The sequence below is a fragment of the Gossypium hirsutum genome, chromosome D06 (assembly GCF_007990345.1).
Source record: "Gossypium hirsutum isolate 1008001.06 chromosome D06, Gossypium_hirsutum_v2.1, whole genome shotgun sequence".
In the NCBI taxonomy this organism is placed as follows: domain Eukaryota; kingdom Viridiplantae; phylum Streptophyta; class Magnoliopsida; order Malvales; family Malvaceae; genus Gossypium; species Gossypium hirsutum.
In genome coordinates this window covers 358,740-371,869 of record NC_053442.1, presented here as the reverse complement: position 1 = coordinate 371,869, position 13,130 = coordinate 358,740, and the positions used below count along the sequence as shown (strand labels likewise).

Genomic DNA, 13,130 nt, shown 5'->3' with positions numbered 1-13,130 from the left:
CTCTTAGTACAAGGGCTTCCATGATACTTTTATCATACATGGCACTTTTAGGGAGAGAACTCAATTTGATTCTTGGAGACAACATATTGTTAAGAGGGATAGCCATAAAACTCGAAAATATTAATGTTTATGAACCATAAAACGAACCGAAAAAAATAATACTTTAAATTTAAACAAATGGTGTGAATATTTTTTTGATTTATAAAATCAATTACATAGTTATTCTTGTAACTATATAAGAATATATGTACATATATAATATATTTATCTAGCTATATATATTTTTCTTATATGCAATTTTTTGATACAATGCATAGAACTACCTATAATCCCTCCCTAATCCTTAAATAGGAGGATAATACATTTTAGCGCACTCAAATTCACAACCTCCTGCACTAATAATAATACCAATATCAATAAAACTAAAACTCAATTATGCGTGAAATGAAACTCCCAAAAAAGTTAAAAACTATCTAGGATTTGCAGTTAATTAGGGCAATGCATTGAGACAAAAACTTTGTGTAGACAAAAGAAAGAGTAATTAATTAATTGGAAGACAAGAAAGATAAGTAAAAGTTTTAAGAGAAACAAAATGATGCATATGCCATTCACATCATTAAAGCATATTTTGATTGCTGAAGAAAAAGAAAAGGGGATTATTGCTTTTGAAAAAGATTTTACTAATTACTGTGATAATTAAAAATTTCCCTAATGATGTCAATCTCTTTAATATTAATTAAAGCATTAATCTTGGGATCCCTTCACCTAGCTTTTGCTTTTAACTCTATTTTCAGTACATAATTTAATAGGTGGGGGATGAAGGATTTGAACCAAGACACTTCTAATTGAGTCAATCTTCTTAAAAGGTTCTTTAGTTCCTTAATTTTGGCAATTTTTTGCTTATCTCCACAAAATAAATAATATATATCTTTTATATTTCTCTGACATCTTGTTGGTTTAAAATTTTATAGTTGAAACCCAATGCACCTATTTTGCTTTTCCCCTTGGTTGTTTCTAAAAGCTTTATGGGTCATATCACTTACCTATACTATATAATATAATTTAATATGAAATGTTTGTCACTTCTCATTGCATGTCATTTCTTTGGCTCCCTTCCAACATAATATATAAATTTAGTTACCTTCCAAAATGTAGGGTTTGGTGGTATGCTGTCGGTCTCTAATTTATCTTTATTATGAGCTTTCATATATTTGCAAACAGCTTGTTTGGTGTGATGGGAATTTGTTTAACTTTGGGTGAAGTAACGTCTGCTAATTGAATTTGATAATTTTTTAAATTTAATTTTATTAATATATTGGATTAACGGATGTGGAGACGAAGGGAGAGGATGAAGAACTAGAGAAGAAAAGGATTCAAAAAGAGGTCTGGATTGTCCTTCTCTAAGAGGGTCTTTAAAATTGTATTTTAGGGAGTTTTCAAGTCGGATTTTGGATCGGACTCCGAGTCGGGTTATTTTTATTATCATTATATAACAAATTTCATTAGAAAATTTGCTAAGTTTTAGGATTAATGTGGATTAAAAAAAATTTAGAGAATAAAGGCATAGACGGAACAGGCTCCCACAATGGTAAAATTGTCTTGTAATTTTTTTTAAAATTTTAAAAATTACAAGTTAATATAACGATAAATTGCACCCAAAAAGTTATGATTCATTTTTTTACTTTTTAAAATAATATTTTGACTTTGTCCCTCTTAGAAACAAAGTTGAGAAAACCTATCAAATTGAAGGACTAAATGTTGATTTATCATTTAATTAAAAAAAGATTTCATATTATATAAGTTAGTGGGTCCATTTGCATACATGCATGATGATGATTTTGAGCAATTTAACTTGATAGTTTGCATTATCTTTTTATCTTTAAAACAAACCATAAGACTAACATATAAAAAAGCATATGGAGAATTTCAGGCCCCCCATAAGCCATCATACACAGCTGTGACAGTGATCATCATCATCTTTCAAAAACCCTCTCTGCTACTCAGAGAACAGCCATTGACGACTAAATTAAAAAGAAAGAAGAAAAAGAAAAGAAATTAAAAAAAAAATCATACACACACAAACTTTCTGATATAGGGTAGTGCTTGGTTTTTTTTCCCATTTGTTTCTTTTTTTTTTCTTTCATTTTTTGCAGCAAAGCAGAATGGTTGAAAGTTTAGGAATTTTCTTTAGGGGTCAAACATTTTCCGTTGAAGGTGGCAAAAGTGGCTGAGTAAGGGATGTTTTGATATGGCTCGATGCTCTGCTGTTGCCGTGCTCCGCCGTTGACGACTGAATTGCGGCTTTTTCTTGAGCTGCGAATTTTCTTTCTTCGCTTTTACCCCATAGCACTAAATATAATCCCGTTATGATCAGCACTGCCCCTATGATACTGTAATATATAGTGTTTTACCACAAGGAAAATAGTGTTAAATGGATGAAAGATAATCAAAACAAGCAATCAAATTGTAAATACGAGTCTATATATTATATGGTTGGTTTTAAATATGTTAAATTTAAGTTAGCGATGTGATCGGTATAGATGTTTTAAATTAACGACTAGGTTGTAAGGACGTAGTCAAGGGCCTCAACTTTTCTTGATTAAATAGTATAATTATAATTTTAGTATCTCCTAAATGTATATTGTTCAATTTAATCTCTTTTAGTTTTTATTTAAATGGAATAATTGTAATTTTCGTTTTTTTCAAAAGTTAAAAAAATTTCAATTTAAGCCATTTTAATACAATTTTTTTAAATTTTGGACATCCGAATTTTTTTAGTTTTATCTCAGTCTCCCATCACTTGATTCCTAACTTCTCCCTTGCTAGGTTGATGGGAGGACTTAATTTTAAATGTGTGATCAAATTTTAAATAGTACATATTGTAAAGATAATTTGGATCCAACGCATTAAAAAGATAAATACCAATACTTTTTTAATACATTAGATCTAAGTTGTCTATTTATCCACATGCTTCACATTATATTCAAGTTAGCAGTTAACTATTAAGCTGATAAATAGGTTGACCGAAAGATCTAACTGATGTGATATTGATACTTTGAAGACTTAAAAAGCACTATCATAATTGGGGGATGTATAGTGCATCTAACCCATTATTAATTGTTGAAGAAGGAGAAACAAAAGGACCCACTTACCCTCCCAAATAGAACTCTTCACCTAAAGCAACGGAAGACATAATAGCAACAACAAGAGTCTGAACAGGTTGATAAACAGCAACGAAGACAGGGCCACCTCTGTCAATGCACCATATTTGTACAGCAAATGCAATCCCCGATGCCACCACTCCCTGCACATTTCATTTCCACACCAAAAAAATTTTGGGTCTTAAAATACTATGCACATAAAAGATAGCTTTAGGCATTCCTTTTGGTATGCATGTACATTAAAGTAATTAATATGCACAAAGATTCACACTCTACAAAAGAAAAGCAAAAGCCAATGTGTGCCAAGAATTTCAACAAAGATTATTTATCTCTCTTCCCCATGTGCCTAAAATGTTTATTTTAGTACCATTTGGCCAATTTCCCAAGTAGCTGATGGTATCTGATAACTATCTTTTATGATAAAAGATAAATTTAGGTGTTAGAAACATTTATTGGTCGGGTGTTTATTTATTTAAGAATTACTTGGTTATAATCTGTATGTGGTATGTGCAGTGTAGAACTTAAAGATTTTGTTAAAAGAGTGTGTATTGTATACATAAAAGATAGGGTAAGAGTATAATGGAGGTCCCTGTAGTTGGATTGCATATTTTGCCTTCTCTACTCAAAAAATGGGTAAATTAATTCCTATATGTTAGATCAAAAAACAAATTGATCATTTTGTTAAAAATTTTATCTATTTCTATTGTTAAAAAATGGTTCATGTACGTCAATATGAGGTACAAGTGGCATGCCATTTGCCATTGCCAGGTTATTCTATTAGCCACACTAGTTTTTAACAATACAAATGAATAAAATTTTTAATAGAAAAGACCAATGTGCTCTTTGATCTAACGTATAAAAGCTAATTTATCCCTATTTTAAATAGAAAGGGTAAAATGTAATTTGACTCTTAATATAAGAACTTTATAATAGTTTTACGGAGAAATATATATTTAGGTGCTCAAAAGAATCTAAGTCGTGACATAGTAAGTAACTATTAGGACCCGAAAACATTGTTGGAAAAGAGGTTGCAGGACCAATAAACTGGTCACTTGGCATAGTCCTCCGAAATAACTTAAACGTTAGATTAATAATCTAAACGTGTCCCGAAACACAAATTCCCATTAAGAAAAGAAGAAAATTGCATAAATGGTTTCTACTAACCGCATAGAGAATAGTGAAGAGTTCACCACCAGAGTGAAAAACCCAAGCTTGAGCATCCCTTTCAAAAACCGCAGCAATAACAAGGAACTGAATGAGACCAAAGAAACATGTATAGGACGTAACCGAGAGTCTAGCCGGGTACTTCTTCAGCACCGGTGCTTGTAACACTAGCCAACCAGACCAAGACAAGCAATGACCGATCAAAAACAAACAACCAAGTGTCCAATTCTTTCCATTTGCGTCACCCAAAGAAACAAACATAGGTGGTGTGGGTCTATTTAATGATGGTCTTGGACTGTATATGGTTGGACCTTGGTATAATGTTATCACTGATGCACCAGCCACGCATAAGGCTGTTCCTATTACCTTTGATATCCCATCTTTTCGATCAAGCCTCACTTTTTCTATCCTAAGCAAAGCAGCCATTAGAAAAGTAATGGCTGGGACTGAGTTTTGTATTGCAGATGCAAAGGTTGGTGATGTGTTATCCAAACCAAGCAAATAGAAACCTTGATTTGCTGTTATCCTGAAAAATAAAAATAGGGTTAGCTTTTTATGTTTTTTTTTCCCATTGTTCTTTACATTTTAAGTGTGTTTAAAGCATACCCGACAAGAGCTAAGAGGAAGAACTGTAAAAGAAAATTTAGTGTAATGGCTGGTCGGTCCTTCCTGTGGAACAAAGAAGAATCAAGTTAGGGTTTTAATTTAAAAAGCATATCATGCTTGTAGGTAAAAGTATTTGCTCTATATTAAGTGAAATTCCATTTTTCCCATTTATTTAAAATTAGATAAATTAATCTAGATATGTTAGATCAAAGAGCAAATTAATCATTTTTATTAAAAATTTCATCTATTTTTACTATTAAAAGATAGCATGATTAATAAAATAATACCAAATGTACCTTATTTTGGCAAACAAGAACTAATTTTTAACCGTAAAAATGGGTAAAATTTTTAATAGAAAGATCAATTTGCTCTTTAACCTAACGTATAAAAAATAATTTATCTAATTTTTAAATGAAAAGGACAAAATACAATCAAACTCTTAATATAAGAGTTTCATGATACTTTTACCTATGCTTGTAATATATATATGTATATTTGTATTTACTTTTCGAGGAAATATGCAAATGGGAGGAGGAGAAGGAAAGCAATGATGTTTCTATAGACTGGGAAGACGAGTTTGCTAACGCCCATGTTAAGGGCAGCTCGAGAAACCACATGGAACCCTGCATAGCCGAACTGCAAGGCCAACATGGCCATATGCAGCTGGAGTCTTTCGGGAACCGAGCACCACATCCTCTTAGAGACGGCTGAACCACCTGCATCAGCCATTGAAGCAAAGGTCTTGAACTAAAAGAAAAAAAAAACTAGGGATTTTTACGAGAGAGATTAAAGGGAAGTTGAGGATGGGGAGCTAGGGAACGAGGTGCTGGTATATATATAAATATATTTGAAGAATGGGAGAGAGAAAAGAGATTTGGTCTAATTTTGTTTTTGGTCACTCTACTTATAATTTGAATCCTTTAAGTTTTATAATAGTGTTGGTAGGTTTAAATTAATAACATTGTTACTTGCTACTATTTACATAATGATGAAGTTTTCCTTCTAAAATAGTATTAAGTAATTTGCTGACATGCATACATATTATTTGTTGAAACACAGTTACTTAGATTTTCAGGTGATTCTAATTGTATAATTTTGTCCGTAACAACTAATAATATTATCAATTTGGACTACGATAATATGTAAGAATAATAGCAAGTCAAATATCTACATTTTTTGCTTTATCTGAATCTGAATTTGTAAATTCACCTAAAAATCTGAATTCGTTTATTATTAATAAATTATCTTAATATTGATATTAAAATTCGAATTTGAATTAAATACTATTATCAGTCAAATACCGGAATCTACAAAAAAAACAATTTTAAAATTTCCAGAATAAGTTTTTGAATATTGAGGTATGCAAAAATCCGAATTCAAATCCTTTAAAATCCTTTATATTTGCAATATCAAAAATCAAAAGGTGGATTCCTACCTGCTCATTTTACAATCCACGACGATTAATCATTTCGAGATTTATGGTTGTTCTCTCTACAACATTATCTCCAGGGTTCAAACTTAAGTTTTTTCTCTGATAATGCAATGTGTCTTACTATTATGTCAACACTTGTTATTTGATCCTCTACTTTAGCTTGACATAATTTATCATTTACTTTTACAATGTTATTAGTAATTCCAAATTGATAAGAATATTATTTGCAACTGAATAAATGGTGATACAAAATTTTCTTTTAAAACAATACTAAGCATTCGATTCACATATAAATTTATTATTTGTTGAAAATGATTAATTGAATTTTCACATAGCTCTAAGTGTATGATCAAATAATAGTTAAAAATATCTACTTCATAACATTATTGTATTAGATAACATTGTTATCGATCTGAATCTAGGAAAAATATTATAAAAATAGAGAGCTTAAATTATGCCAAATTAAAGTAAAGGGATTAAACCTCTAATTTCAAAATATTAGAAGGACTAAAACTAGAATTAGACCAAGAGATTTGAAAGTGGAGGGTGTGACCCACAATGGACCTAAAAAGACGTTATGTCAACTGGTGATAGCCCTTCAAATGTTTTTGGGTTGTCTCCCACATTCTTTTCCCTATTCCACCCTCTCTTCATTAGCTGACATGACATTAATTGAAAAAAAATAAAGAAAAAGAATGATTATTTACTATACACTATTATCTTAAGAGGTTTCTGTTTTGGCTCCATGCCATTAATGATGATAATTGAAGGTGAGTGAGCCGCCATTGATAAATAACACGCACGAGGGGTGAATGATGGGTACACACCCCATGCGTCTTCATGCTCCATGAACCCCCCTCACCATTCTTTGTAATAAAATATTAATCAACCCATGTGTAGAAGAATTCGGCAATTGGCCGTAAACTTCTTTTTCAACTATTTGGATCTTGAACTTTAAATATAGTTAAACTCAGACTATAAAACGAGTTAAATCACTTGTAATTATACTTAAAAAGAAAATATTCCAACATTTATCACCTGTATATAATCTCCAAGAGATCACAATTTCTTACTACCAATCCCTACCATTTAATAATCAAGGTTAAATTATGGTTTTGGCCCTCCTATTATGTTAAAATTTGATATTTAGTTTCTATAGTTTTTTGGGGTTCAGCCTAGTTTCTGTAGTTTAACTTGATATAATTTGATTTTTTATACTTTTATAATGTTATTTGTTAATCATTTAAAACCCTTTTTTTTTTGAAAAATATATTTTCTAGCTCATTATGCTAACATGAATCATTTCTTATTAGAAAAGATGTTTTTAAGAAAAAAATTACATTAATATTTAAACTGAAATAGTTAATGTTATTAATTATTACATTGATTAATGACATTATACAAGTAGATGCCAAATAATGCCAAATTAAGGTATAGAAATTAAACCCCAATTTTGAGCTTAGTAGAGGGGCAAAAATCATAATTTGATAAATAATTAACATAACACAATGTTGTGGAAAAGATCTATTGATCTATATTATTATTTTTTGTGTTTGACTAAGCTATTTCATCCATCAATCAGGTTTCTCATTCCTTTTACAAAGTGAGTGTATTTGTGTATTTTTTATATTTTTGAGTAAACTACACTCAAGGTCATTGAACTATTAGTAAGTTTGTGTTTTAGTCATTCAAGTTTAATAAGTTACAAAATGGTCTAAACTATTTAAAATTTTCATTTAAGTCACTAGGCTGTTAAAATCACTATTGAATGGCCTTCTTTATTTCCACTGCCTGCACTAATTAAAAGCTCTTCTTCCCCTTCTTTTCTACAATTCAGTTTTTTTTCATGAAACAACTTTGAACATCATTAATATGAGAACCAAAATCCAAAAAAATTGCTTCTCCAATCTCCAACACTGATTATCAAATCGACTTGGATCTAAGGTATGTTCTTCTACTCGTTGATAGATACTAATTCGTCATACTGTTCATCGAATCGTTACTTGGAGCTTGCTAGCCAATCTTTTTTTTTTAAATAGTAGTTCAGTGACTTAAATAAAAACCTTCAAATAGTTCAGTGACCATTTTACAACTTTTTGAAGTTGAATGACCAAAATGTAAACTTACTAATCTTAGTGACCTTTGATATAGTTTATTCTATATTTTTATATAAAATCTAAAAAAACATACACATATTTTGAACTTCCCACAACATAATTTTCAATAATCTCAACTTTACCATTTTAATTAAAGTATTACTTTTTTTTTATCAATTTTTAATAAATATATTTATTTTATATTTTTTCACCCGTATTATAGATATACTTATTTAATACAATCTAATTGTGTGTTTCTTTAATTTGTTCATAGAATAATCAAAGCAATCTGATTTTCATTTGAAAGCCAAATAATTAACCCAACAACAAAGTTGTCAAACAATTCAAGATAATTAGCTCTAAGGCTTTTTTCCAAATGAGATTAGGGTCCACTAGGTGCTTGCAAAAGAGAAGTTAAAAAAGAGAAAACATTTTTTTTTTAATCTAGAGCAAGTAGAGGACCGTGGTGTATATGTGTGTGTACATATATATATAAGTAGGTGCCATTGCCAACATGAGGAATCCAACTTTTCAACAATTTGTAACTTTTCTTTTCTCTTTCTGTTTTGTAAATAATTTTAAAAAAAAACCATATGTACTAAAGAAATGATCAAAAGTTGTTTTAGTGTAGAGCAGGTTAATTACCATAATTAATTGAATTAAAGGGTCTTTAAACATAAAAGATATTGAACCTAATGAAGTGTTTCCACTAAAAAGTTCCCACTCCCAAAGTATGCTCAATGCTGGGCTTTGTTTATGATCTCACCTACTTTGCTTTAAGGGACATGTTGACCCCTGCCAATTGAGACCACCATCATTCTAAATTTCAACAAAGGAGGCTTGCCTTGCCCCTGCAAATATATAATTTAAGTTAATTAGATTAGGTATCCCTAAATTATTGGTTAAATTTTGAATTGATCATAAATTTCAAAATGTTTTAATTGAATGCTTTTTTTCAGTCAGATGCTTCTATCAGTCTAATCTTTAGTTTTGGTATTAAATATTAGCTTAGATCTAGTGTTGTTCCTTTTTTTAAACAGGTATGAATTTGATTGCTAAGGTAATTTCATAAATGGTCCATAAACTTAAGGTAATTTCATAAATGGTCCATAAACTTAATGTCAAAGCCGACGATTAAACTAACAGAAGGATGGAATAGTACTTTAGATTTCAGTAGTCAATTGGAACTTTTTTATTTGTCTAAATTTAACCTCGAAGCTGATTCCTAGACTAATGTAAAGGTTTGATTGGTATGATATTTTAGTTTTGAGGATTCAATTGGAATATTTGTGAAGTTTAAGAATCAATTTAGAATTTAGCTCATAGTTTGAGGGAATAGTGTTGCAATTTATCCTTGATTTTTCTAATGTCTTATCTTGAGATTTGAGTCTTGTGAATTGAGAAAATAATGTTAAGTAAGTTTTGTCCCTCTATTTAGGGGTTTAACATAGCTCAATTCCGAATCTGGTCGAGTCCAGTTAATCAGCAAATGCCAAAAGGTTTATGACCTCAAAACAAACGATCTGGGTCTGACTTGACATGCATAAACCGATCAGATACTAATCTAACCATTTAGGGGTTTGACATAGCTTAATTCCAACTACCAAATACTAAAGATTCTCTTAAAAAGAAACGATTTAAATCTAATTCAACCTACAAAAACCGATTAGATACCAATTAAATCATTTAAAAGCCTAACAGAATTCAATTCTAAATTTAATCAAACCCAATTTAACTATCAAATACCGAAAAATCTCAAACTCTAATCTAATAAATGGAGTTGTGATTTTTTTTTTATAAGAGATAGGGATAAAGATTATTTAAGTAGATGATTGACAGCTAGCTAAAATAGATTTTATTTCCTCGGGAGAATCTTCAATGCCAGACTCTGGTTGAGGTCTGAGTCGATTCGTTTGACTTAATATCACCCTCTCTTTTTTTTTTCTTTAATAAAGCATAGTACTAATTTCATTGATGACAAATACAATGGCCATATATAATTAGTTTATTTGATATTATAAAGTTTAATTTTAAAAAAGGAAAGTCCATAAAACATGGGATCTCTTTTCAGCCAACGGACCACAAATATGGAATATCCCAATATTTCAAGATTAATGGTAGGGCATATGAAAAATGAAAGTGTACATTTATATAGTAGACTTCCATTTAATCTATTATTATGCCTATAAATAGAATAAAAAGAGAATATTATACATATCAAACAATGTTTAAGGGAATTTTTTTCCCTTGGGAGTATTAGTTGGTTTATTTTAAATAGAAATATTTTAGTTAAATTTGATGAGTTTTGATAGTGACACAATCATAACATGTGCACTAAGGATAGTTTGATTCATTGGCTAATATGATGTATATATATATTATTTTAGTGTAATTATATAAAACAAAACTTTAATTTTAATTTAATTATACACATAAAACTTTAATTTTAATTTTAATTTTAATTATATATTTTTTAAATAAATAAATAAATACACTCATTTATTTTCCTATTGGATAACATATTTATTTGGATTACAAAATGTTGCTACGTTGACATTTAGTGGTTTGTGAAAATTAAATCAAATTGAAATTTTATGTATGCTATTACACTAAATTAAAGTTCATATAGTACATTGTATATCACCACTTTAATAACAACAAATAATAGGACTATCAATTTAGACCTACTAATAATATTATAAAAATAGAGGGTCAAATTATATTAAATTAAATTCGAACTATTAAATCTTAAGTTTTAGTATAGGAGGACTAAAACCATAGTTATACATATTCTTTTATCTAACAAGTTTTACATGAAATAAATCGGATTGAAAGTAGTAAAAAATTATCATCCAAATCAATTAGATAATCCACCAAATCAATGAGATTTGATTTTTGAGAAGAAAAAATCTATATAAAATATAATTGATTTAAACCCCAAATCAAAAGCCAAAATCTTTGGATTAAGCATACTTATGTAATAAATTTATAAAAAGAATAACATAAAAATCAAATATAATTTTGTTTTAAATAGGAAAGTTAAGTGAGTGAATGTCATAGTGTTTTGGTTTCTGTTGGGTCTTTGATTTGCTTGTTCCATGGTCTGTTTGAATGAGAACGAATTTTTTGTGGGATGTTAGGATCTCATGGACGGTTATTGTTTTCGATCTTCAAAGTAGTGACATGTTTAACAAAATAATAGTTGGTGTTCGGTTAAAACTCTTTAATTCTTTAATTGATCATATTGAAAAGTTTAAAGTGTAGAAAATGTGTATCCTTATTATTACCTATTGAGAGAGTTTTGGAGCTGTTGGAAGATTAGTATATGAAGGATTTTATGTGATAAATATTCAAGATTATTAATTGGATAATTTTAGCCTTCAAATAAGTATTTCAAGCTTATCAAAACACTGATTGCTAATCACGTTGGAGAGCCTATTTTGGCCGACATTCTTCTTTAGTTGTGTGGGGTGTGTTTAGACACTCCCTATTTAGGGATTTGTTATAGAGAGAAATTATATAAAATGAGGTATAGAGGGAGAGTGATTTATACAATTGGAGTTGATATTGGGGTTGTAATTATTCTTTGTGTAAAAGTAGACTAGGCTTGAGCCAATAGGTGATCCAGACAATTGGAGAATAAAATCACTCTTTGAGAAAAACTATGCAGATGTAAGATTGAGGAATCTGAACTGCGTGAACAAATATTGTATGTCAATTCTCTCTTTGACTCACTTGCACTTTGAATTTGTTTTGCAAACTCTCTTAATTTTGTCCAAATTTTGTTCCAACAGAAAATAGGACGAGATTGCTTATTTTAAATGGCTATAAATCAAGTTTTGTTGTTTTACCAGTAGTACATACATCAATAGTGGAACAAAATACAAAACAAAGATCCTTTCAAATTCAAATCCTATCATATGTATGTAATTTTTTTTAAAATTTTATATAACAAATAAAAAGATAAAAATACCTTAAAATAATATTTATTGTTTTATAAAAATAATAGAATATTTTATTATAATTTCACAATTAAGTGAGATTTAGTTTTCATTAAAAGTTTGTAAAACTTTTGATTTATTTGTCCAAAAAATATTTGCTGATAATGGATCAATGCAAGCATGCAACATCTCGTTAATTAATACAAATTATTAGTTATAATAATGTTTGCTATGACTTTGAAATTTGTTCATGACATAGATGACCTTTTTCTTTTTCTTTTTTTTTTTGAAATTTCAAAATTAGTGAGCTTTATTGGGTGACATATACTTAATTGCAGTTAAATTTCATGATTAACAAAGAATATGATATATATTGGGGGGGTCTGAAATCATTCTTTTTCACACCATGTAACAATGATGTTGAGCACTTTGAAGACAACGTGAAATTACATTGTTTTTTGTTTCCCATGGTAATGTGTCTCATCACTAATCTGCATGTAATGTTATGCCCGAAATTTCGTTTTTAAGGATTAAAATTAAATTAAATTTTTAAAAAGATTAAAGTGTAAATTCATGATTAGATTATATTATAATTTTATAAAATTTAGAGGAGTTTAAGTATAATTGTATTGTTTTTGAAGGCTAAAATCACCGCCTATCCCGGTGTCTATTATTTTGTGATCAACCCCCAAATTTTATTCAGCTTTTTCATTAAATAAATATTTTACTA

The 13,130-nt window shown here is 29.3% G+C and overlaps 1 protein-coding gene across 1 annotated transcript; it reads right to left on the bottom strand.

Moving 5' to 3' along the window:
* Nucleotides 1–1,836: 1,836 nt before the first annotated feature.
* LOC107944462 (protein WALLS ARE THIN 1) lies at nucleotides 1,837–5,745 on the bottom strand. Its single transcript, XM_041094860.1, has 5 exons — nucleotides 5,437–5,745; nucleotides 4,932–4,994; nucleotides 4,326–4,851; nucleotides 3,153–3,304; nucleotides 1,837–2,390 (listed from the first exon to the last, which is right to left on the bottom strand). Exons 1-5 carry the CDS (start codon nucleotides 5,658–5,660, stop codon nucleotides 2,195–2,197), a joined length of 1,161 nt encoding a protein of 386 aa, XP_040950794.1. The 5' UTR covers nucleotides 5,661–5,745; the 3' UTR covers nucleotides 1,837–2,194.
* Nucleotides 5,746–13,130: the final 7,385 nt, after the last annotated feature.